Here is a 24,396-nt window from a genome sequence, read left to right as displayed (position 1 = left end):
ACCACTGAGACCTTCAAGCCAAAAGCGGGGCTGTTTTTCCGGTGAAAGCAGAAAGTTGCTAGTGTAGGATCATGTGACTCCTTCAAAGGTGTAATGCTGAGTCTAAAGGCAAACAGGGAAGCTGAGAGGTGTGTAAGTGTCTGAACAGGGTACAGAAAATTTCACAAAGCCTGTAAGCATTCACTGCTTTCTGCCATTGCAGAGTATGTGCTTAGTATTTAGTACTATTATTATTAGTAATGCTTAGTACTTCCAGTGATGGAATACCTAGTGGCCTGAACCTGACATCTCCCTTCTCTCGAGGACCCTGGCACATGGCCACCAGGGTAGGTGGGGTGTCAGAGGGTTTGTCTCCTTTTCCACGGATGTGCTGCATCCTCACATAGCACCGTGACCTCATCGTGCAGGGAACACACCAAGACTCACCGCAGCGTCCTGCCCCTGGAGGAAGAACAGGATGGCAGCTGTGCCAAGGGCCTCTGCCTAGGCCGTGTGGTAGCCGTGTGCAGAACGCTTCATCTTCCAGAAGGAAAGTCCTCAGACTCTTCCCTTGTCCCCATCTCCTATCCCTCTCTCCTCCTCAGCTGGGACAGCTGGTGGCTGCTGGTGTGGGGAAGTGCTCTGCCCTGTACAGAGTTCTCTGCCTCCTGCCAGAACTAAGTGGGCCTGGCACTTCATCTCCTGGCCTCGGGAGATGGAGGCTGCCTGGTGGATTTCAGAAAAGTCAGTGAGAAGGGACAGAAGAAATATGATAGTTGCTTGGTTGTTTGTAAAATCCCACCCCCTTCCCCATGTTTGTGCACGCAGGGGGGAGGAGGGGGGACACTCCTGGGCAATGGGAAGAGGGGGCCTCGTGTCAAGGGGACCCGTGGATCCACGGCCAAAGCCCCCTCGATGCACCTGCTCTCTGAAATTAGCCCTCAGACTGCAAAATACACATTGCCAATGTTTGATCTGGAACGAGCCGCTTAACCTCAGGGTGCCGATGGGCAAGAGCCCGCCTTTCAGGTTGGAATGGAGACCAGATCGAGGTGAAGCACTGGGAATGTCAGTGCTTTCCGAGGGCCGCCTGGCTGTTGGTTTTTAAATCAAAACAAAGGTGTATTTTATATGAATTATTTTCTCTTCACACGGCCACTCAAAGGTAATTTTTCACTCAAGAATTTGGAGCCAGGAAGTGTGGCAGGAACGAAAGCTCAGGATGGGGGGCCAGGGTTCCACCCCAGAGGTGAGAGTCTGGATCTGGAAGGTCCACTGCGGCAGGGGGCAGGGGCACCCTTAGAAGGCCATTCAGATGTCCCGGGCCTCTGCCTCATCTGAAGGAGAGAGCACAGCGAAAGCTTGCCCAAGCAGCTCCGGGGCTAGCATGGGCTGATGACAGTGCCCACAGCCTTGTGTATGTATATGACGTACACTGGCATTTACATCACCAACTGTTGCCCTGATTTTGCATTTAAATGAGTGTAAATCTCCCCAAGCCTTGGTGGTCCCCGCTGTGGGTTGGAAGATTCTAGTTGGCACTCAGAGTGACACAGACCCTTCGGAGCCCGGGGTGAGAGGAATCCCAGAGCCCAGAACTGTTGGGCAACTATGTTGTCAGTGGGCGTGGAACTCATAAGTACAGAGGCAAGGCTCTGCACTAGTGAGTCTGTGAGACAGAGGGGAACCAAGAACTTCACCTGGGATGTAACCGTGGGAAGGAATTCTAAGGGAAACCTTGTTGCTCTTGGAACATTGATTTTCAGTGTGTTTATACCTTGCTCAAGATGTTAAACATGAAGCCTGTGAGATCTTGTGTTGCAGTGTGGTTTGCCTAGCGTTCTTGCATGCTAACCTAAGTAGAAGATTAGCCTGTTTGCATGAGCCGGAGGCCCTCCTGACGAGAAGCATGTCGGGAGGCTGGCGCCACCCCCTTGGCTGAGTTCCTCCCCATCCTGTCTGTGGCCTCATTCATCGTGGTATGTGTATAATGACTTGCATCACTTCACTAACTTGAATGAGCATTCTTCAATTAGTGCATGCTAAAAAGTGCAGCTTATGGATTCATCTGAACCTATGTCTTTCTGGTTTCTTCAGATAATAGGTTGAAAAAGCTTGTCGATGAGCGAGAATGCTTACTGGAACAGGTAATACAACCTTTTTACTATTTTATGAGTTCTTGAGCAAGACACCTGAAACCATAAGTGTTCTCCGTCTTACTTCTAGCTTATGTGGAAAATCTGTAGAACTGAACATGGTGCCTCATTCTCCTGCCTGGGAGATTGAGATTGAGAGGATCGAAGTTTAAGGCCAGCCCAGAGAAATAGTTCACGAGATTCTATTACAGCCAATAAGAAGCTGGGCAGAGTGGTACATAGCTGTCATCTAGGCTATGGAGAAGATATAAATAGTAGGGAGAGAGGGTGGGGGGAGAGGAAAAGGGAGGGAGAGAGAGAATGGATATGTTAACATAATAGAGGTAGAGAGCTATAATAAATAGTCTGGCTTGGGCAAAAAGACCCTGTTTAAAAAACAATGAAGGCAAAAATAGCTGGAGATGTGGTTAAAGCAGTATAGTACCTCCCAGAAAGCCCAAAGCCCTGTTTGCAAGCCTCAATGCTGCAAGGAGAAAGAAGAAAACCCCTGAAAACATCATGCCTAAAAAGTTAGCACACCAACCAGCTGTGTTGACTTGGTGATTTTGTCCGAATAGAACATCCTAAGTCATACGAGGCTTGGTGAGGATGCCACAAGGACTGAAAGCCATGGCGCTGAGTAAATGTAATGGAAGGCCAACTTTAACCATTGAGAGGCAAGACGTGTCCCAGTCATGATGTCCCCTTCTCCCCTGACTGCCTGCCCATGAAGATCCATTTTCTGCTCTCAGAAATCAGCATGTTCACTTGTAAAACTGATTAAAATGATTTAAACTGTAGCTTCCCTGCTCTTTCTGCCCCTCCCGAAAAGCAGCAGGTTGTAGTCCTCACTGGTCTTTCTTATATATGAAAGTGTTCCACAGCCACTTTTTAAAGAAACTCCCTCCTCCAATCCCCTCATAACCAAATGCAATTGCCTTTTACCATCTATTAGATTCTTTGAGAATTGGATGAAGCATTGAATACAGTGGAAGGAGTCTCTCAAAGCTCCTGTGTGTTTTCAGGAGCACACACCCACTGTAATTCTGTAATAATCTCCTTAGAGGAGTTTGCGCCTTGGGTCTGTAATCAGTGAGAAGAATGGGAGGAGGAAGGCAGGTGAGCCTCTACTCATGACTCCAGAGATTAGAAATTAAACACGAGGAGCAAGGGAAACCCCACCTCTGGATACTAGAAGATGCAGCCACGGCAGTCAGCCGGCCTTCACCTGCCCTTCACCGTGTGCTCTGTCTTTGAGAGAGGAAGTGTACACAGGCCACTTCCCTGAAGGCTGGCCAGCACCTCTGAGGAAACCTGCAGCTGGATCAGTGCCGTGAGAAAGGACAAGGTTTCCTTTGAGACTTCATTGCAATAGTTCTCTCCCAGTGGGCTCTGAGTGTTCCCTTCCGGCCTCCCTGTACATAAGCATGGGGTACAGGAACTTACATGTTTTAAGTATTTGATACACTGTCTCCTGAGTCCCAGAGGATCTTCCACTTCAGAAATAACTTCTTGCCCCGAGTTAGAAAACAGTTCATTGATGATACTCTTTTTTTTTTGGGGGGGGGGGTTCGGTTGTGGGGCCTGAACTCTGGGCCTGGGCGCTGTCCCTTAGCTCTTCAGCTCAAGGCTAGCGCTCTACCACTTGAGCCACAGCGCCACTTCCGGCTTTTTTCTTTTTGCTTATGTGGTGCTGAGGAATCGAACCCAGGGCCTCATGCATGCAAGGCAAGCGCTCTACCACTGAGTCACCTTCCTAGCCCCGATGATATTCTTTAATAAAAATAAATTAAAATTTTTAAAAAAGCAATTCTCCTTCCTGAGAATACTACCAGAATAAACTGCCCAGCAGGTTTCTTTTTTTTTTTTTTTTTGGTCATGGGGCTTGAACTCTGGGCCTGGGCGCTGTCCCTCAGCTCTTCAGCTCAAAGCGAGCGCTCTACCACTTGAGCTACAGCGCCACTTCCGGTTTTGTGGTGGTTTATTGGAGATAGGAGTCTCATGGTCTCTCCTGCCCGGGCTGGCTTTGAACTGCGATTCTCAGATCTCAGCCTCTTGAGTAGCTAGGATTACAGGCGTGAGCCACCAGCGTCCGGCTCCAGCAGGTTTCTTACTTTCCTGGCTGGTCTTTATGAAATGGGGCAAATTCCCTCTGGCTGGTAGAGCGATGTGCAGATCGCAAGCTTCCGCTGCATTCTCTCCTGCATCCCCGTCTCTGGTGTTCCAGAGACACGCCAGTGAACCCCAAAGCAAGAGCTTACTCATTCTGAGTTGGTTGTCATTTCATACAATGTTTCCCCTCTGACAGACTCTAAATTCAGCTTTTCACTTTGCTCCAGAAAATAAATTAACACATTTTATGGGCGGTGTTTCCAGATTAAGAAACTCAAAGGGCAGCTGGAGGGGAAACAGAAGAACAACAAGCTGGACTTCAGTCTGCGATCTGAAGACGAAGTCTTGGAAAACGGGACAGATGTGCACGTCATGGATCTACAAAGTAAATGGGAGGGAACACCCGTGATCCCCCCGCCACCCCCCCAGCCGCCCCCAAGGCCCCTGAACCCAAGAGAGCAAAGAGGGCAAGTGGGCGGTGTCAGGCATTGCCTCTGTGGACCCATGGACTAGAGCAGGTACACGGGTGGACACTGGCGGACACCAAGTTTACTCTGCCGGACACAGCCGGTCCTTGGATCTGCTGATACGCGGAAACGCTGAGAGGCACATTTATTTGTATGCCAGAAACCTAGAAACAGGCTTAATGGATAAAACTGGGTCCAGTCTCTCTGCCCCTTCCCATCTCACTATGTCTTTGTCATCTGGCTCAGAGGATCTCTGTCTCTCTGTCTCTGTCTCTCCCTCTCCCTTTCTCACCTTCCTTCTTCCCACCCTCCCTCTCCTGGGGTCTCCTGCCAGCAGGCCCCGGCCGCACAGGCCGGTTCCCAGCCTGGGCTCCTGGTGAGCGCCCATTCTCCAGCTCTTGGCTGTGACAAATGGTGGACCCACGGGCCAAAGTTTCCAGATTTGTGAAATGAGGGGAGGAATGCGAGGCTTGCTCCTCCGAACAGCTTTAAACATTGGAAGCCAGGAGCTTAACACATTTTCCTTTCTTTACACTCTAGGGGATGCCAACAGACAGATCAGCGACCTCAAATTTAAACTTGCAAAATCAGAGCAAGAGATAACTGCACTAGAACAAAATGTACGTGTGCACACCTTCAGCAACGGTGGGCAACTAAACTAGGGATTAAGTCAAAAGAAGGCCTGGAAAGCTGAGGAGCAAGAGCAGCAGAGTTTTAGGGCTAAAAAAGAAAGCCTTAGGGGAACAAAGGAAGGTAGCAAGCCTGTCACAGTATTGCTTCCAGACAGAACCCCTAGGGAGGAAAGATAATTATTAGGGCAGAGGAGCCAAGGTCCTGCCAGCATGGTTCTCCCTCAACAAACCTCTCTCCGGCAGGACAGTCCCTCAGGAGGGGAAAGATGGAGGCAAAGAGAGGTGCACCTGTGCACTGAGGCCTTGGAACGAAGCAGTCTCCTGTAGTGTCAGAAATAACAGCAGGCCCTGTGCTTGGCTAGAACCTGAATAATACCCCAATGCTACGTCATGCATCTGTGTGGCACATTCTCTCATCTTTTTTTTTTTTTTTTGGGGGGTCTGGTCGTGGGGCCTGAACTCTGGGCCTGGGCGCTGTCCCTCAGCTCTTCAGCTCAAGGCGAGCGTTCTACCACTTGAGCCACAGCACCACTTCCGGCTTTTTTCTTTCTGCTTATGTGGTGCTGAGGAATCAAACCCAGGGCCTCAGGCATGCAAGGCAAGCGCTCTACCACTGAGCCACCTTCCCAGCCCACATTCTCTCATCTTAATCACAGCTTTTGACCCCAAATGTAATAAAGCAATTGGAAAAGGAAAACAGGTCTATAAACTTACACCAATGGCTTTTCCCTCACTTGTAGGTAATAAGGTTAGAGAGCCAAGTATCCCGTTATAAAACAGCTGCTGAAAATGCAGAAAAAATAGAAGATGAACTTAAGGCAGAAAAACGGAAACTCCAAAGAGAGGTAAATATCCTAGTCTCGTCAAAGCAGGGAAGGAATGGGTAGCAACAGCAACGGCAGGAGGAGAGGGTTACCACGTCCGGGCTGCTTGTCACCGGCCTGTGTACTTTGTATCCTCTCCTGGGGCGAGCAGGCAGGGGAGCGCGGGAGGGATGGGCAGGATGGAGAGCAGCACTGTCCGAAACACCTGGCCAGGCGGGGCGGCCACAAGCTCCGCCATGCTCTTTGAAAACTGCACATCCTTTACCGTCCTCAAGAAACTCCAAGATAATCAGAGCCTCTGCTGGGCACAGGTCTGCGTGCCGGGCACAACCATTGTACACAGCGGTCCACGTCCCACCCCGGGCCGGCTCCGGAGGTGTGCTTCTCCTGTCTCTTGCTTCGGCTCTCTCCCTCGCAGGGTTCCCCTTCCCCTTCGCTGTTTTGTGAGGTTATGCCTAATTCCCTGCACATTCCCAGGATGCTTTGGGAGAGCTGCCCACCCACAGGGCCAGCATCTGCTCCTGCAGAGGAGGGGGCTTCTGTCCCAAAACCCTGGCCACCCCGCTGGGGACGTGGGGTGGGAGGGAGAGCATGCCTTGTGTTCCAATCCCCACATTGCCACAATCATGTGATTGTGGTGTTTCCTCCCTGGGAATTCTCTGTTCCTCCACCCACTGGTCCAGGACTCCCGCTCAGTGCTCTTCCTGCTGGGCTCTGGGCCCCGGCTGTCATGTTGGCCTCAGATATTCGTGCTTTGGTTTCTGGCCGCAGAAACCTTCCTCCTGGCTTCCTCGAGCTCCTCCAAGCGCTCCAGCTCGGCTCTATTTCTATTTTCATGTCTGTGCCTCACTCAGCTTTTAAGATACCTTTAGGGTCCCCACTGGTGTGTCCTTTCTGGGACGTGTCTCACAGGAAGGAAGCCCCTCAGCAGTCAGAATGTCAAAACCATAAGCATTTCTCCACATTTCAAATGAATACATTCGCACGCACGTGCGCATGGTTAGGATTTCAGGGAGTTGTGGCTTTCAGTGGGACAGAATGTTGGCAATTTACTGCTCTGTTGGAGGAAGGTCATTCCTTAGAGCTCACTGCCTTCCCTTCTTGCTTTAGCTTCGCTCCGCACTGGATAAAACAGAAGAGCTCGAGGTGAGCAATGGCCACTTAGTGAAGCGTCTGGAAAAGATGAAAGCGAACAGGAGCGCACTCTTGTCCCAGCAGTAAGCACCAGCCTGACAGGCAGCTGAGTGTGTGGCCCTTGGGTTTTTCTCTGTACTGTGAGCGCGCTGCTTCCCCATGCCTCCACGGAACGCTACGGGGAGCCCTGGCTCTTCCACTCGTGCCGGGATCCACCCCAGAGAACCCAGCAGCCGCCAGCTGCAGCCTCGTCTGCAGACCCCTTCTCCAGGCTAGGCCGACTCTCAGAACCTCCAGGTTTCTTCGTAAGCACACTGGGCCTCTGACTCTGACGCACAGCCGCCTCTCAATGCATGGCTAGGGACGACCCAGGTCAAGATGAACGTGAAACATGAGCTGTCTTTTCACGTGTCTCGCTGAAAGTGAAGGGGAAACGTTACAGTGTGGGACTCCTCCATGGCAGAACTACAGTTTGAGCGACTTCCGTAGTATCTCTTAGTCTACGCTTTTCATACACAAAACACTGTGGAACCACAAGCCATTACCAAGCAAAACTCACTGCAAACAAGAGGATGGTCTAGGCGTAAAAGTGACCTTAAGAAAACTCTTTACAGGCAACAAATGAAGCTTTTCTAAGGGATTTTTGCATCCATTCAGTCATGAGAGTACCTTTTTCCAGGGTAATTAGGCAATAGCTCTTCTCTGAAAAAATGACAGCTTTTCATTTGCATTATATTTGGAATTGAAGTTGTTAACTTCTTTTAAAGAATGTTCTATTAGAAAAATAAAATATGAAATGTTAAAAGACTTGAGCAATGTGGTTTTAAGTTTTTTTCCTACTGAGAAATAAAATCTTTAACTGATTGCATATTTGTTGTTCTGTGTATCTGGGGTCTTTTTTAAACATTTTAAACATTTCCATTTTCTTTATCTTAAAAAGATATGAGAGGGGAAGAATATTCATGAGCATTCAGTGCACTTGAAAACACAAGAGGTAGACTAGAGCAGAAACTGCTCACGAGTATAGTCAGATAAAAGAAAGTTTGGCTACTTGGTGATTTTTAATGGCTTTTTTTATCTGTTATGTGTTAAACATAGCTAGTTAAGCCGATCAGATATTAGCAGGTACAAACTAAGACATTATCACCCAAAACCATATCTAGTGCTAACATCTTGACACATGATTAAGAAAATGTCCCAAGTTGGGAACTAGTGCTCACACCTATCATCCTAGCTATGTGGAAGGCTGAGGTGGGGAGGATGGGAGTAAGAAGCCAGATCACGCAGAAAAGTCCAAGAGACTCCATTTCAACAGAGGGAAGTCAGAGTCACCCTCATTTCTTAACCCAAGAAGTCTGAGCTTACAGAGTAAATCGTTCCCTGCAGATGTAGCTCCTGGAGATTGGGTTGCTGATTTGTTCTCCTGTGGCCCAGTATTTACCCATAGCCGGCTGTCCTCACCAGAAGCTGTTGAGCACCTTCCCTGGGCTCTGCCCCCTACACCCTAGGAGACGCAAAAATAACTCCCATGGTGGATAAAATCCACACGGACCCCCACAGTACTGCTGCTTTCTTCTGTTCCAGCCAGCCTAGGGGATGGCGCAGCCCCCACTCATGCCAGGTCTTTCCCTTGGTTCATGCTCTCTGGAAACACACTCACCCGCAAGTGTGCTCTACTAATCTCTTAGCTCTCAATCTCACCACATGGACAGTCACGATTAACCGTCATACTCGGAAATACTTCTGAAGGACAGGAATCTCCCAAACCTGCTGAGATGGAGCCCGGCTCTTCAGTATTGCAAGCCCTAGATCGCAGAAAGCAAGATTCTCATCTCCCATGTGAGAGGGCGTTAGAAGTTGCAGGTTGGAGCCTCGGCAGGGAGTTCAGCAGGTCCAGCCTGTTTGCTGTTGCTACAAGGCAACGGCAACACCACAGTCTAGGTCACGGAGCTGGTCCTGCCTCAGACGCTTCCAGGATTTCTAGGGCATGCCCTCCCTTGCAAAACCCTCGCTGGGGGTCAGTTAGCCCCACATATGAAGATAATGGGCAGACAGACTGACTCTCAGAAGATAATGGGCAGACAGACTCTCAATCCTTCTTACCTGAGAAAAATGTACTTGGGATATTATTGACTTGAACACGTGTGAAGAAATTTCTCTATCAAAGTGTGTGTTGCTTAAAACTTCCTGCTTTGGCCTGAAAGTGAGAGAGCTTCCGGATGAGAAAGCTTTTTTTTTTTTTTTTTTTGTCGGTTGTGGGGATTGAACTCTGAGCCTGGGCGTTGTCCCTGCTCAGCTCTTCAGCTCAAGGCAAGCGCTCTACCACTTGAGCCACAATGCCACTTCTGATTTTCTGGTGGTTAACTGGAGGTAAGAGTCTCAAGGACTTTCCTGCCTGGGCTGGCTTTGAACCGTGATCCTTAGATCTCAGCCTCCTGAGTAGCTAGGATGACAGATGTGAGCCATCGGTGTCCAACTTAGAAAGCATTTTTGAAATGCAAGGTTTTGTCCTAAAATGGTTTCTTTTCAACCTGGAATTAAGACACACCCCGGACTGTTTAAGAAATAGCAGAGGGTACAGGCATATTTTGAGATTGCTTGTGTGCTGTTAATCTTATTGTCATAATCACTATGTAAATACATTTTACTCTATTCAAACTAGCCAGCCACCAGCAGATTGTGAACTTGTGCTCAACCAACCAGAGCAGAGGGGCGTGGCCTGCTGTATTAGGAGTAAATGGAAGCAGCCAGCCTGCTCTGTGTGCTTGCTTGCTGATGATGCACCCCACTACAGAAGCAAATTTTGCCTTGCTGAGACAATTCTTTGTTTTTGTGTCTGACATTGTGACTTCAATGGTTCCTGGAAAGTTTGTAAAACCCAGCTTTCAGAACTTTTTGTGTGTGTGCCAGCCCTGGGCCTTGAGCTCTGTCATGACCAGTACGAAAAAAACAGTGGCTCACACCTGTAATCCTAGCTACTCAAGAGGCTGAGATCTGAGGATCATAGTTCAAAGCCATCCCAGGAAAGTCCGTGAGACTCTTATCTCCAATAAACCACCAGAAAACCAGAAGTGGTGCTGTGGCTTAAGTGGTAGAGCACTGGCCTTGAGCTGAAGATCTGAGAGAGCACCCAGGCCCAGAGTTCAAGCCCCATAACTGACAAAAAAAAAAAAACACACATGAATGAAGGGAGGAAGAGTGAACAAATGAAATCATTATAGCCAATGTACATTATGTAAAAACCAAACTACATCACTTAAGGATAAGGATGGGAGGGAACAATGGAAGGAGTGACATTGACAAAGAAGCACTGTACTTGGGCTGGGAAGGTGGCTCAGTGGTAGAGTACTTGCCTTGCATGCATGAGGCCCTGGGTTCGAGTCTTCAGCACTGCATAAGCAGAAAAAAGCCAGAAGTGGCAAGGTGGCTCAAGTGGTAGAGCGTGCTAACCTTGAGCTGAAGAGTTGAGGGACAGCGCAAAGGCCCAGAGTTCAGGCCCCACAACTAACTGAAAAGAAATTGTAATTGACTTAAAGAAATTGTAATCTCTTTGTACAGCTACTTAATAATAAGGAAAAATATGATTATAGCTTTAGATCTTGAAAAGTATTCACACTACAAACTGAAGAACAGTTTAAAACCATTTAGAAAAAAACATTCTCTTTGCCAGGTGCTAGTGGCTCACGCCTGTCATCCTAGCTGCTCAGGAAGCTGAGACCTGAGGACCACAATTGGAAACCATCCTGGGCAGGAAAGTCTGTGAGACTCCAATTAACTAGCAAAAAATCCAGAAATATAGCTGTATCTGAAGTGGTAGGATGCTTGCCTTGAACACAAAAGCTCAGGCTCTGAATTCAAGCCCCAGAACTGGTGCACGCACACGCATGCGCACACACATACACACTACACACACACACACACACACACACAAATTATCCTGACCTTCATGTAAATGACTGAAGACTGGAAACTGTGGCAGGTGAACCACAAGTTTGAGCTCACATCAAATTTTAAAGCAAACATTAGAGTAAAATATTTTGATTTGAATCAGGAAGAAAGTAAAAGTACTGATAATTAGCATGCATTTTTAAAAAAAGTTCACGCTTTAAAATGTGACTTAAAATCAGAGTCTGGGTGCTGCTTCTTCCCTTTTCACTCCAGGCTGCCACTGCCTCTTGAGCCAGTTCCAATTTGGGCTTTTTGGTGATTAAATGAGACCAATAGAAGAATGAACATTTAACCAGCACAAGAAAGCCAGCACACGAAAGACATTGCCAAAAACTCTAACTGTCCGAGAGCAATCAACGGAAAGTGTCAAGGACCTAGAGCACAAAGTCGTTTCTTCCAGTCCTGTCAGCAGCTACCATCCTCTGGACAAACTTCTGGTAACCTCTTTCATGGCCTCCACAGCTCGAAACTAGACAGATAGACAGTGGCAGATGCATTCGTACAGCCCAGGGGACCACGTCCAGCCTGGCATGCCCCCAGCCTGCATCAGCTCGTCTACAGCCGTCTTGCTTCTGCCTTGCCCCCTCTTCATCCATTACCATTAACTTTATTTTATTTTTTTGTGTGCCCATATTGGGGCTTGAACTCAGAGCCTAGTTGCTGTCCCTTAGCTACTTTGCTCAGGCTGATACTCTACAACTTCAGCCACAGCTCCATTTCTAGTCTTTTGATGGCTAATTGAAGATAAAAGTCTCACAGACTTTCCTGCCCGGGTTGGCTTCTAACCTCGATCCTCAGGAATTAGAAGCATCACAGACACCAGGCAGCATGACCTTTACATGAAACAGTGATTTCGAAAATTAAATCCACTGTGAATGCTTTAAGAAGCATTCAAAAGCAATGGAGCTAATAGCAAGACTTTCTGGAAGTGTATTGGCATTACAAAATGGCTTTGTACCACCCTGGGTTCACGTCCCAATGACCCTGATACAATAATGTTTTAAAGCAGTATAATTTAATGTCAACTGTTTTTAAAAAATAAAAGTAGGGGCTGGGAAGGTGGCTCAGTGGTAGGGTGCTTGCCTTGCATGCATGAGGCCCTGGTTCGATTCCTCAGCACCACAAAAGCAGAAAAAGCCGGAAGTGGTGCTGTGGCTCAAGTAAGTGGTAGAGTGCTGGCCTTGAGCTGCAGTGCTGAGGGACAGCACCCAGACCCAGACTTCAGGCCCCAGCACTGACAAACTATAAAAATAAATAAAATACAGAAAAGAAGCCCTGATAAACAGATTTTAATAGCTGTGTTGTGTGAAGCCAATTTAAGGCCTTAGGAAAAGGACTCTGGGGGTTACTTTTGCCTTTTTCAAGCGATTACAGCAAAACATTGTTTGCTGTGAGTGCTGAATTGGTGGCGTGCCCTTCAGAGCTGCCGCAGAGGTAAATAAAAGCCTCACCTTGAAGCACTTCAGTCTTTTTTTTTTTTTTGTCGGTCGTGGGGCTTGAACTCTGGGCCTGGGCGCTGCCCCTGCGCTCTTCAGCTCAAGGCGAGCGCTCTACTGCCTGAGTCACAGCGCCACTTCCGGTCTTCCAGTGGTTTTCTGGAGATGAGAGTCTCATGGACTTTCCTGCCCAGGCTGGCTTTGAACCGCGATCCTCAGATCTCAGCTAGTGGGACAGGCGTGACTACTGGCGCCCGGCATAAGCACTTCATTCTTGAAGCCAGTGAAGGCAGAGCCACGTTCAGCAGAAGGGACCGCGCGGCGGGGACCCCACTATCACCGGGGCCAGGCCGAGGGCGCGGGTTGACTTCTGCAGGCCCCTCGTGGTTATTGTGGGATTTTCAGCAACGTTCTCCCGCCAAGAATGCGGAATGCAAATCACCGGCGTCCTTCCCGCTCTTTTAGACACGCACCTGACCAATCACAGTGCCGGCGTATTGGCACTGACCAATAAGAGTATACGTCGGTCGCCACGCAGTGGGCGGGCCGCCGGCGGCCGTTACCCATGGGACACCGCGACTGCACTTGCCCTGAGGCGGCGGCTCCTAGCGGGCGCTGACGGTGTGGCGGCGCGGGCGGCGACGGTGCAGCCGCAGGTGCGCCGAGGCGGACGCCGGGCGGTGCGGGGAGCGCGGGGGACCGCCGCAGGGCTCCAGCGCCGTGGGCGCCGCATGCCCAGGTGCGGTGGGCGCTGGCAGGCAGGCCGGTGGGCTGGGAGACCTGGCAGCCCAAAATGGCTGGAGGGGCCGCGGGCGTCGCGGCCCCCGGCGGCCTGGGCGCGCCGGTTCCTCCTGGCGCGGGGCGCCGAGAGCTGGCACCGGGCGGTAGGGCGCCTGCCCTGCCAACCGTGAGTTCAAACCCTGGTTCCACGAACAATGAGAGAAACAGTGGGGACCGGAGTTCGGGGGGCGGCCTTGCAGACGTGCGCACCGGTGACTCTCCGGGCGCATGCGCAGGAACCGTGGCGGCTCTGCCGGGGTGGGGCGGGGTGGAGTGGGGAGCGCGGGCAGCGCCCCAGTGGGGAGCATGGGGTCGAGCCCCGGCGAGGCCCGCGCGGGGATCTGGGGTGAGGCCCCGGACATACCCGGGACAGCTCGAAACAGCATGGCGAACTGTGGGGTAGATTTGCCTTTCCCGCCTGTGGCCTGGGGGGAGGTTCTTGCACAAAACCCGGGAGGATCCAGTCACACTGACCGGCCCTGGCCCCTGCTGGGCACGAGGGAGGCGTCTTGGAGGAAGAGTCCTGCGGCTTGGGCTTGGAGCCCGTGGGCATGCACCAAGAGCGGAATTGCTGGGGTCGCCCGGGGCGCTACATTTCACTACCGCAGGAATTGTGAAGCTGTGATTGCCAAATCCAACCCTCCCCCCACCACACACACACTCTTATCATTACCGCCTAGCAGTTGTGCAGCCTTCTCCCCTTGTAGTTTTGAGTTGCACCTTCCCATCATTAACAATAGCGACTTCGCATGACATTTCTAGGGGGGAAAACGTTTATTCTGGATAATGTAACAGGATATTTGCAGGTATTTTTGCTATACCAAGATTTTTCCTTTTTGGTAAGAGTCTGGGTGTTCACATTAAAGAACAAATTTGTAACACATTGCAGATTTGGGTACACAAAAGCATTATGTGAATGAGAATCTAGGTTCAAATAAATACTTCAAAATTTTGCAAAAGAGCCGGTGGCTCACGCCTGTAATCCTAGCTACTCAGGAGGCTGAGATCTGAGGATCACATTTCAGAGCCAGCCCTTGCAGGAAAGTCAATGAGACTCTTATCTCCAATAAACTACTAGAAAATCGGAAGTGGTGCTGTGGCTCACGGGGTAGAGTGCTAGTTTTGAGCTGAAGAGCCTGAGGGTCAGTGCCCAAGCCCAGAGTTCAAGCCCCACAACCAACCAAAAAAAAATTGCACAAGGTAAAACTGCTGTTCCCACAAATCTTTTTGGAAATAACTATTTTAAATTAAGGAGTTTGCTATTCCTAAATATTTAATTTTTCACATTTCTAATTAAAATTTGTAATATCTAATTAATAGATATTCACATAGACCAGTATCCTTGTTATTTTTTATACTAATAGTATTGAGTCTAAAAAAATGAGTTGCCATGTAGCTCACATCACATACACCGCTCAAGTCTATGTGATGAATTTGTTTTTTAAACTTAATCCACATTTATGGGGTTGGGAAGGTGGCTCAGTGGCAAAGCGCTTGCCTTGCATGCTTGAGGCCCTGGGTTCAATTCCTCAGCACCCATAAGCAAAAAAAAAAAAAAAAAAGCCAGAAGTGGCGCTGTGGCTCAAGTGGTAGAGCGCTAGCCTTGTGCTGAAGAGCTGAGGGGCAGCACCCAGGCTCAGAGTTCAGGCCCACGACCGGACCCAAAATAAAACAAAACAAACTTAATACACATTTAAAATATTTACTTGACATTCCTAGGGTAGGAGTGTGTGTGTGTGTGTGTGCATGTGTGTGTGTGCGTGCAAGAACTGGGAGTTGGCCTTGTGGTCAGATCACTGATCCTTAGCTTTTTCTCACAAAGTTGAGTCACTGTTCTATTTGCATTTTTTAATGGTTAATTGAGATAAGTGTCTCATGGATTTTCCTGCCTAGGCTCACTTTGAGTCTTGATCTTCAGCTCTTAGCCTTCTGAGTAGCCAGGGTTACCAGCATGAGCCATCAGTGCCCAGCTATTGTCTAATAATTCCTTAAACTAGAAATTACTAATTCAGTTTTTAAATCTAGTTGTAACATTGAATTATGTGTATGGTCATGACATTTTCTCAAGGAAGTAGGTTTGTAATTTATATCAAATTTTCAGAGTACACACTTCCACACATCAGGATCCACTACTTGATCTACTGACAAATAGAAATATAAAAGAGTGTTAAGAAGCCAAGTATGGTGTTGCAGACCTGGAGAAGCAAAAGTAGGAGAACACTGAGTTGGAGTCCAGGATGGGCTACATAGAACTCTATCTTGTTTATACTCGTTTTTGTTCTCAAGAAAGTTCTCCCCTGAGTTTTTGAGAGTGACAAGCTGTTCTCATTGTTTGCATGTTCTGTGATCTTTCACTGTGATTTACGCATCTAGGTTCAAAATTTGTGAAGGCTGTTTAGGTTAGGTATTGAGTTCAGTTGTGAATGTGGTGATGTGAGAGCTTAACTAGGTTGAAAAGGTTAGTGTTTTAGGGCAAAGGAAGGGTGGGAGGGAATAGTTTACCAGGAGATCAGTAGGAAGGAAATACTGGATTATAGTGCAACGATAGGAAAAAGATGGAAAGCAGGACAAGGGATGAGTGTAAAAGACTAGATGAATGAAGACAGAAACCCTGCAGTCTACTCCATTGAAGTACAAGTTTGAGAAGTAATGAATCTCAATCCCTAAACTCTAGTGCAGCCAATTCTAAGCAGCCTAAGCTGGTGCTGATATTCCCAAGCCTTTATCTGTTGTTGTTGTTTTTTTTTTTTGATCCGGTTGTGGGGCCTGAACTCTGGGCCTGGGTGCTGTCCCTCAGCTCTTCAGCTCAAGGCTAGCGCTCTACCACTTGAGCCACAGCGCCACTTCCGGCTTTTTTCTTTTTGCTTATGTGGTGCTGAGGAATCAAACCCAGGGCCTCAGGCATGCAAGGCAAGTGCTCTACCACTGAGCCACCTTCCCAGCCCTTTTTTTTGAGATTTTTTTTTTTTTTTTTTTTTTCGGTCTCAGGGCTTGAACTCTGGGCCTGGGCACTGTCCCTCAGCTCTTCAGCTCAAGGCTAGCGCTCTACCACTTGAGCCACAGCACCACTTCCGGTTTTTTTTTTTTTTTTTTTTGCTTATGTGGTGCTGAGGAATCGAACCCAGGGCCTCAGGCATGCAAGGCAAGCACTCTACCACTGAGCCACCTTCCCAGCCCTCCCAAGCCTTTATCAAAACCCATAAAAACAAAAAGATCAAGGTGTAATGAGGGTGTGCACTTGCCTAACGTGTAAGGCCCTAAATTCAGTCCCCAACACTGCACATAAACAAAAATGTATCTGTTAAGCACTTGGTGTTAAGCCAAGTTTTTACATTTGTTAGCCAAAAGGAATTTCTAAAACATTAAATCAAGGCTTGACTATCTACAGCTCAGTTTCCTAGGATCCTATGTCTCTTATTTATTTTTGTTGGTCGTGGGGCCTGAACTCGGCCTGGCCGCTGTCCCTCAGCTTTTCAGCGCAAGGCTGGTGTTCTGTCACTTGAGCCACAGCACCACTTTCAGCTTTTTCTGCTTCTGTGGTGCTGAGGAATTGAACCCAGGGCCTCATGCATGGAAGGCAAGCACTGTACCACTGAGCCACCTTCCCAGCCCCTAGGATTGTATGTCTTTGTATCATCTCTATCACTGTCTACCAAAAAAGAAATAACTTTTTTTTTAAAAAAATACAAAAACTATTTGTTACTTTCTTCCTAGTTCAGTGAGTACACTATAGATATAAATTTTTATATGTAAGACGTTTGTCATTTATATATATATCCTTATTTTTATATTTTACTTTTGGACATAGACCAGTGAAGATAATGATTCATGTTTGTTTATATATGATTACTTTTTTTTTTTTTCTTTTTTCTTTTGTCAGTTGTGGGGTTTGAACTCTGGGCCTGGTGTGTCCCTCAGCTCTTCAGCTCAAGGCAAGCGCTCTACCACTTGTGCTACAGTGCCACTTCGGGTTTTCTGGTGGTTTATTGGAGATGAGAGTTTCACAGACTTTCCTGCCGGGGCTGGCTTTGAACCAGTATCCTCAGCTCTCAGCCTGCTGAGTAGCTAGGATTACAGGCGTGAATGACTGGCACCCTGCTGATTACTCTTTTTACATTGGAGCTGATCTAAATTTTTTTTTTTTTTTTTTTTAGGATGCTCTCTTTGTTCCTTCTCTGATCCTCCTTGAGCTGGCTAGCCCTGACTTGACCTTCATGATTTAGGATAGTTTGCACTTTAAAGTTCTCTTTGCCTTTATTGACATAAGCATGATACATCATTGCCTACTTAATTGTCTGTGATCCACAAAGTATAAAAAAGGCTATATTATTTGGCTAGGATTTCAATTTTTATCACATCTTAAGTAAAATTCCGATTATACTTTATGATCTCTCACTGTTTTTATTAGTTCACATCATTTGTACAAGGGGGAGTTTCACTGTGACATTTCCATATTTATCCACTCCCCATTTCCCTCTATCCCCCATTCATTGACCATCCTCATCCTCACTCACCCTCTCCAGTCACACTCGCCCCTCCTCTGGTGTCTCCACCTACAGCCTGTTTTGCTTTGTCACTACTATTTTAATGTATATTAATTGCACTAAGCGTTTTCACTGTAGTGTTTCACACGTGCTTGTATTAAATTTTAATCAGAATAACCTATTGCTTTCTCTATCCCGGTGTCACCAAGCCTCTATTACCAGCAGCTTTCATTGGGAGTCCTCAGCCTTGTTCATACACAGTTGCAATGTATTTTGAAATCATTCACCTTTTATCTTTCTTTTTCCTTTCCTTTGACCTTCACTCATTAAAGAATACCATAGTTAAGAGTTATGTTTTGGGTATATGAATGTTTTTGTGTGTATATGTACATGATTATGTCTTTTAGATCTAGCTTCCACAAATGAGTGAAAATATTCAATGTTTGGGTTTTAAAATGTGATATATCTTGCAACTGATGTCCTCCAAGTCCACTTTCCTGCAAATGATGTAATGTCATTTTTATAGCTATGTAGTATTCCATAGTGTATGTTCACCATATTTTCTTTATCCACTCTGTTATTCGACACCTTGGCTAATCGAACAGTTTGGTATTATGTGCAGTGCTATAATAAACATGTATGTACGCTGTACATTGATATATAGCATAGAAATGAATTCCATCCATGTTAGGACAGGGTCAAAGTATAGGTCTGTTTTCACTTTTTGAGGAACCTCCACACTGAGTTCCATAGTAGTTGTATGGGTTTACATTCCCATCAACAGTTTATGAGGGTTCCTGTTTTCTGGAATCCTCCCTGACATTTGTTGTTGATTTCCTGATGATGGCCATTCTGACTGAGGTGCAATGGAAACTCAGTGTAGTTTTGATTTCTATTTCCTTTATGGCTAAGAATAATGAACATTCTTCATTTATCTATTAGTCATTTGTACTTCTGAGAACTGTTAAATTCCCTTGCCCATTTTTTAATTGTTTTATTATTTAAGTTTTTGCTTTTGGATATTCTGAATCGTAACCTTTAGCTGTTGAATAACTAGTAACGATTTTTCTTTCCCATCTCATGGGTTTTCTCTTGATTCTAGTAATTGTTTCTTTTGCTGTGCAGAAACTTAATTTGATATAGCCCCATTTGTCAATTTGTATTCTTGTTTCCTGGGCAATTGAAGCTTTATTCAGAAAATAATTACCTATGCCTCTTCCAGAGTTTTCCTCTAAAAGAGTTAAAAGTTTCAGATCTGTTCTTGATTCATTTGGAGTTGATTTTAGTAATAGTGTGAGATAGAAGTCAAGTTTGGGTCTTCTGCAAATAGATAATCAGTTTTTTCACCACCATTTGTTGAAGAGGCTGTCTTGTCTCATGTGAATATTCATTATGAGAAATTAAATTGCTGTAATGGTGTGGTTTTATTCCTGAGACTTCTATTAGTCTTTCAATCTTATTGCCACCAATATGGAGATTTTGTTATTATTTCTCTTTAGTATAATTTTTGTTCGTCAGTCGTGGGGCCTGAACTCTGGGCCTGGGCACTGTCCCTCAGCTCTTCAGCTCAAGGCTGGTGCTCTACCACTTGAGCCATAGTACCACTTCTGGCCTTTTCTGCTTATGTGGTACAGAGGAATCGAACCCAGGGCCTCATGCAATCAAGGCAAGCACTCTACCACCTAGCCACCTGTAGTATAATTTGAAGTCCAGTATTGTGATACCTTTGGCATTGCTCTTTTGGCTCAGAATTGTTTTTATTATTTGATGTCTTTTGTGCTTCCATGTGAATTTTTTAGTTGATTTTTCTATTTCTGTGAAGAATGACATTGGACTTTGGGGGGGGTATTAAACTTATAGATTATCTTTGGTGGTATGGCCATTTTCACAATATTAAATCTGCTAATCTATGATGAGCATGAAAGGTCTTTTGTCTTCTTTTGTCTTCTTCAGTTTCTTCCTTCAAGATTTATAGTTTTCATTGTAGAAATGTTTCACTTCCTTAGTTAAGTATTTTATGGTTTTTGAAGCTGTCGTGAATGAAATTTTTTCTGATTTCTTTCTTAGCCTGTACATAGTTAACATAGAAATGCTATTGGTTTTTAATTATATTCAGTAGAAAGGAGTATCAATTCAGCATGTCAATTTATGAGTATGACTCTTGATCAATGTTACCTGTTCGCTACTGACTTTTCAGTGTTGGTTTTGTATTCTGCTGTTTCCAAAGGTATTTTTTATCAGATCAATTCATTTTTGGTGGAATCTATAAGATATGTTAAGAATAGGCTCATATCATCTGCTAACAGGGATAATTTGACATATGCCCCTTTTACTCCGCTTTATGTCTTTCTATTGACTTGTTTCTCTAGCTAGGATTAACTAATACAATATTTAGTGAGATTGGAAAGAATGAACACTCTTGTTTCTCACTCAGTGATTTCAATTTTTCCCATTTAGTATGATGTTGGCTAAAAGTCTGTCAAATAGAGACTTTTTATAGGACAATTACATACCTTATATAATTTTTGCCCTTGATTCTGTTAGTGTGATACATTATATTTATAGATTTTTTTTTTTTTTTTTTTTTTTGGGTCCGGTCGTGGGGCCTGAAGTCTGGGCCTGGGTGCTGTCCCTCAGCTCTTCAGCTCAAGGCTAGTGCTCTACCACTTGAGCCACAGCACCACTTCCGGCTTTTTTCTTTTTGCTTATGTGGTGCTGAGGAATCGAACCCAGGGTCTCATGCATGCAAGGCAAGCGCTCTACCGCTGAGCCAACTTCCCAGCCCCTATTTATAGATTTGTATATGTTGAACCATATATTCATCCTAGGATGAAACCAGCTTGATCATGATGTATGATCTTTTAATTAGTTGCTAATACAGCTTGAAAGAATTTGAGTATTTTTCTATAAATGTTTATCAAAGAGACTAGTGTATAATTCTCTTTTGTTCGTGTCCTTGACAAGGTTTTGGATGAATGTAATACTACTTTTGTGTGTGTGTGTGTGCGTGTGCGTGTGCGTGTGTGTGTGTGTGTTTTGTTTTTTGTCAGTCTTGGGGCCTGAACTCTGGGCCTGGGCACTGTCCCTCAGCTCTTCAGCTCAGGGCTAATGCTCTATCAGTTGAGCCACAGCACCCACTTCCGGCTCTTTTCTGCTTTTGTGGTACTGAGGAATTGAACCCAGGGCCTCGTGCATACAAGGCAAGCACTCTACCACTGAGCCACCTTCCCAGCCCTGTAGTACTACTTTGTAAAATGAGTTAAGTAGAATTATTTCTCTTTCTAGCTCAGAAAAGTGTTTGAGAAGTATTGGTGTTAATTCCTTGAATGTCTGATTGAATTCAATAAATCCATTGGCTCTGGGCTTTTCTTTGTTGGGAGACTATTACCGTTTCAGTCTCATTGCTTGATATACATAGGTTTAAATGGCTTAAACCCTCTTGCTTTGATTTTTTTAAATTTTTTTTTATTTTTTGTGACTTGCTTTGATTTTTGTAGGTCAATTGAGTCTAAAAATGTGTCAATTTCCTTTAGATTGTCCAATTTTCTGGAGTATTCAGAACTTTCAAAGTATTTTCATGATCCTTTGGATTTCATTACTATTTGTTGTACTATTCTTTTTTCCATATCTAATTTTGTTGATTTGATTCTCTTCTCACCTTTTGGTCAAATTAGCTAGGGGTTTATCAATTTTATTCATTCAAAGAATGAACCTTATTTCATTATTTCTGTTTTTTGTTTTTTTGTTGTTTTTTTTTTTTTGGTCGGTCATGGGGCTTGAACTCTGGGCCTGGGCATTGTCCCTCAGCTCTTCAGCTCAAGGCGAGCGCTCTACCACTTGAGCTACAGCGCCACTTCCGGTTTTCTGGTGGTTTATTGGAGATAGGAGTCTCACGGTCTCTCCTGCCCGGGCTGGCTTTGAACCGCGATCCTCAGATCTCAGCCTCCTGAGTAGCTAGGATTACAGGCGTGAGCCACCAGCGCCTGGCTTATTTCATTATTTCTATGTAAGTTATTTTAGTCTCCATTTATTTCTGCCTTGATATTATTTTTTTGTTTGTTAATTTTTGGCTTGTTGTTCTAGAAAGTTGAAGTGTATCATTTGAAGTGTATCATTAGTCTATTTATTTGGGAATTGTCTCTTTTTTTAATGTTAGGTGTAAGATTCCCCTTAGCATGGCCTTTGCTGGTTCTAAAGTTTCTGGTAGGTTGTGTTCTCATTTTTATTAAATGCTAGGAGCTATTTTATTCCTTCCTGCTTCCTAATCTTATTTATACAATGGTTTAGTGGTCATTCAACAATATGTTGTTTAATCTCCATAGGTTTGAATATTTTCTGTGGTATTTTTTTCTGCTGATGTGTGCTAATTTAATTCTAATACGAGCTAATAGAATAAAGGGAGTTATTTAGTTTTTTACATTTGCTAAGACTTCCTTTATATTGTAAAATGTGATGTATTCTGGAAAAATTCCACGGGCAACAGAAAAAGGTGTATTGGGCATGAACTGAATCACATACTCTGTAGATGTCAAGTCTTTTTTTGGGGGGGGGGTCCGGTCGTGGGGCCTGAAGTCTGGGCCTGGGCGCTGTCCCTCAGCTCTTCAGCTCAAGGCTAGCGCTCTACCACTTGAGCCACAGCGCCACTTCCGGCTTTTTTCTTTATGTGGTGCTGAGGAATCGAACCGAGGGCCTTGAGCATGCAAGGCAAGCGCTCTACCACTGAGCCACCTTCCCAGCCCCATGTCAAGTCTATTTTGTCTCCTATGTCATTCAGTTCTCAAATGCTTTGGTAAGTTTTTATTTGGATCCTGAGAGTAGGATATTGAAGTATCATGCTATTATTGTACTAGAGTCTGTCAGTGTTTGTCTGGATGATCCTTTTCAAAGTTAGGGAAGTTTTCTGATTCTGGGTTTTTGTTTGTTGTTGTTTTTGTTTTGTTTTGTTGTTGTTGTTATTGTTTTGTTTTGTCAGTCATAGGGCTTGAACTCTAGGCCTGGGCACTCTCCCTGTGCTCTTCAACTCAAGGCTAGTGCTCTACCACTTGAGCCACAGCACCACTTCTGGCTTTTATCTGTTTATGTGGTGCTGAGGAATCGAACCATAAGCCTCATGCATGTGAGGCAAGCGCTCTACCACTGAGCCACCTTCCCAGCCCTCTTGATTCTGTTTTAGTGAATTAGTATCTATCCCACTAGTTGTGTTTCTTCTTCTATACACATAATTTCTAAGTTTGGTCTTTTGATGGTATCCCAGTAGTCTTCTAAGTTTCACTCTTTATTTTCTTAGTGGTTTTTTTTTTCCCCAATACAGTTGGATAATTAGTTCCTCTGCTTTTATCTGTAAGCCTTGATACCCTGTTTTCAACTTGTTCTCTTCTATCGGCTGGGCTTTCAATTGAGTTTTTCATTTGGTGTAAACAAATCTTCATTTCCAACATTTCAATTTGATTTTTTTCAAGATTTCTATGTTTATTGAATTTCTCTTTGATACCTGCGTTGTCTTCTTTATTTCATTCAACATTGTTTGTTTAAACTCTTGTTGAGCTCAGTTCTTTGAATTTGTTCATCTTATACATCATTGCATAAATTTTCATCACTGTCTAGCACAATGTCTAGGCACAATGGCAGGACCCTGTTATCCCTGGCTGCAGGAGAACACACAAGTAGGATAGCATCCCTGGGCTTAAAGCTATACCCTACCTCTAAACTAACCAAGGCGCAAGGGGCCATGTGTGTAATTCAAATATAGTAAGAAGATCACCTAGCAAGTTTGAGGACCTGAGTTAAATCCCTTGTACTGTCCCCCCCACCCCCCGTCACCCCACAAAGAAAGATTTGAAGGAGTTAATACAAGATATAGCTTGGGTTTTGGTGGTAGTGATAGTGTTCATCATGGAGCTTGAACTCTGGGCCCAGGTGCTGTCCCAGGTGCTAGCTCAAGGCTAGCCCTCTATCACTTTAGCCACAGCACCACTTTCGGTTTTCTGATGCTTTATTGGAGATAAGAGTCTCAGGGACTTTCCTGCCGGGGCTGGCTTTAAACTGCAGATCCTCAGATCTCAGCCTCCTGAGTAGCTAGGATTACAGGCGTAAGCCACTGACGCCCAGCTCATATCTTGGGTTTTTTGTTGTTATTTATCCGATGGTTGATTTTTTTCTCAGCCATTTCTGAGTGATTTCTTTAAAAATTGTTTCCTTAGGAAAGTGCTTATCTTATGAAACTTTCAAGTAACCTTTTTATGGCATATTGACAGTCTCAAGTTTAGATTTTTTTTAATCCCTTACTAGTATATCCCATTTTGACCAGGTACCAGTAGCTTACATCTGTGACCCTACCTACTCAGGAGGCTGAGATCTGGAAGATTGAGTTTCCAGGCCATCCCAGGCAGAAAAGTCTATTAGATTTCATCTCCAGAAAAGTAGTAAAAACCCAAGCTGTAGGCATGGCTCCAGTGGTAGAGTGCC

At 45.5% G+C, this 24,396-nt stretch overlaps 1 protein-coding gene across 4 annotated transcripts in view; it reads left to right on the top strand.

Moving 5' to 3' along the window:
- The window catches only part of Lrrfip1 (LRR binding FLII interacting protein 1), a 122,561-nt gene extending 114,466 nt beyond the window's left edge, over positions 1–8,095 (top strand). For all 4 annotated transcript variants that reach the window (XM_042702325.1, XM_042702327.1, XM_042702326.1 and 1 more), the window contains 5 exons: positions 2,077–2,126; positions 4,491–4,611; positions 5,234–5,313; positions 6,066–6,170; positions 7,260–8,095. In XM_042702325.1, coding sequence (XP_042558259.1) covers positions 2,077–2,126; positions 4,491–4,611; positions 5,234–5,313; positions 6,066–6,170; positions 7,260–7,370 — 467 coding nt within the window. In that variant the 3' untranslated portion in view covers positions 7,371–8,095. The remainder of the gene's footprint in view (positions 1–2,076; positions 2,127–4,490; positions 4,612–5,233; positions 5,314–6,065; positions 6,171–7,259) is intronic.
- Positions 8,096–24,396: the final 16,301 nt, after the last annotated feature.

Source organism: Dipodomys spectabilis, unplaced genomic scaffold (genome assembly GCF_019054845.1).
Source record: "Dipodomys spectabilis isolate Male_0828 unplaced genomic scaffold, ASM1905484v1 ptg000321l, whole genome shotgun sequence".
Classification (NCBI taxonomy): Eukaryota; Metazoa; Chordata; class Mammalia; order Rodentia; family Heteromyidae; genus Dipodomys; species Dipodomys spectabilis.
This window is presented reverse-complemented; position numbering and strand designations above follow the sequence as displayed.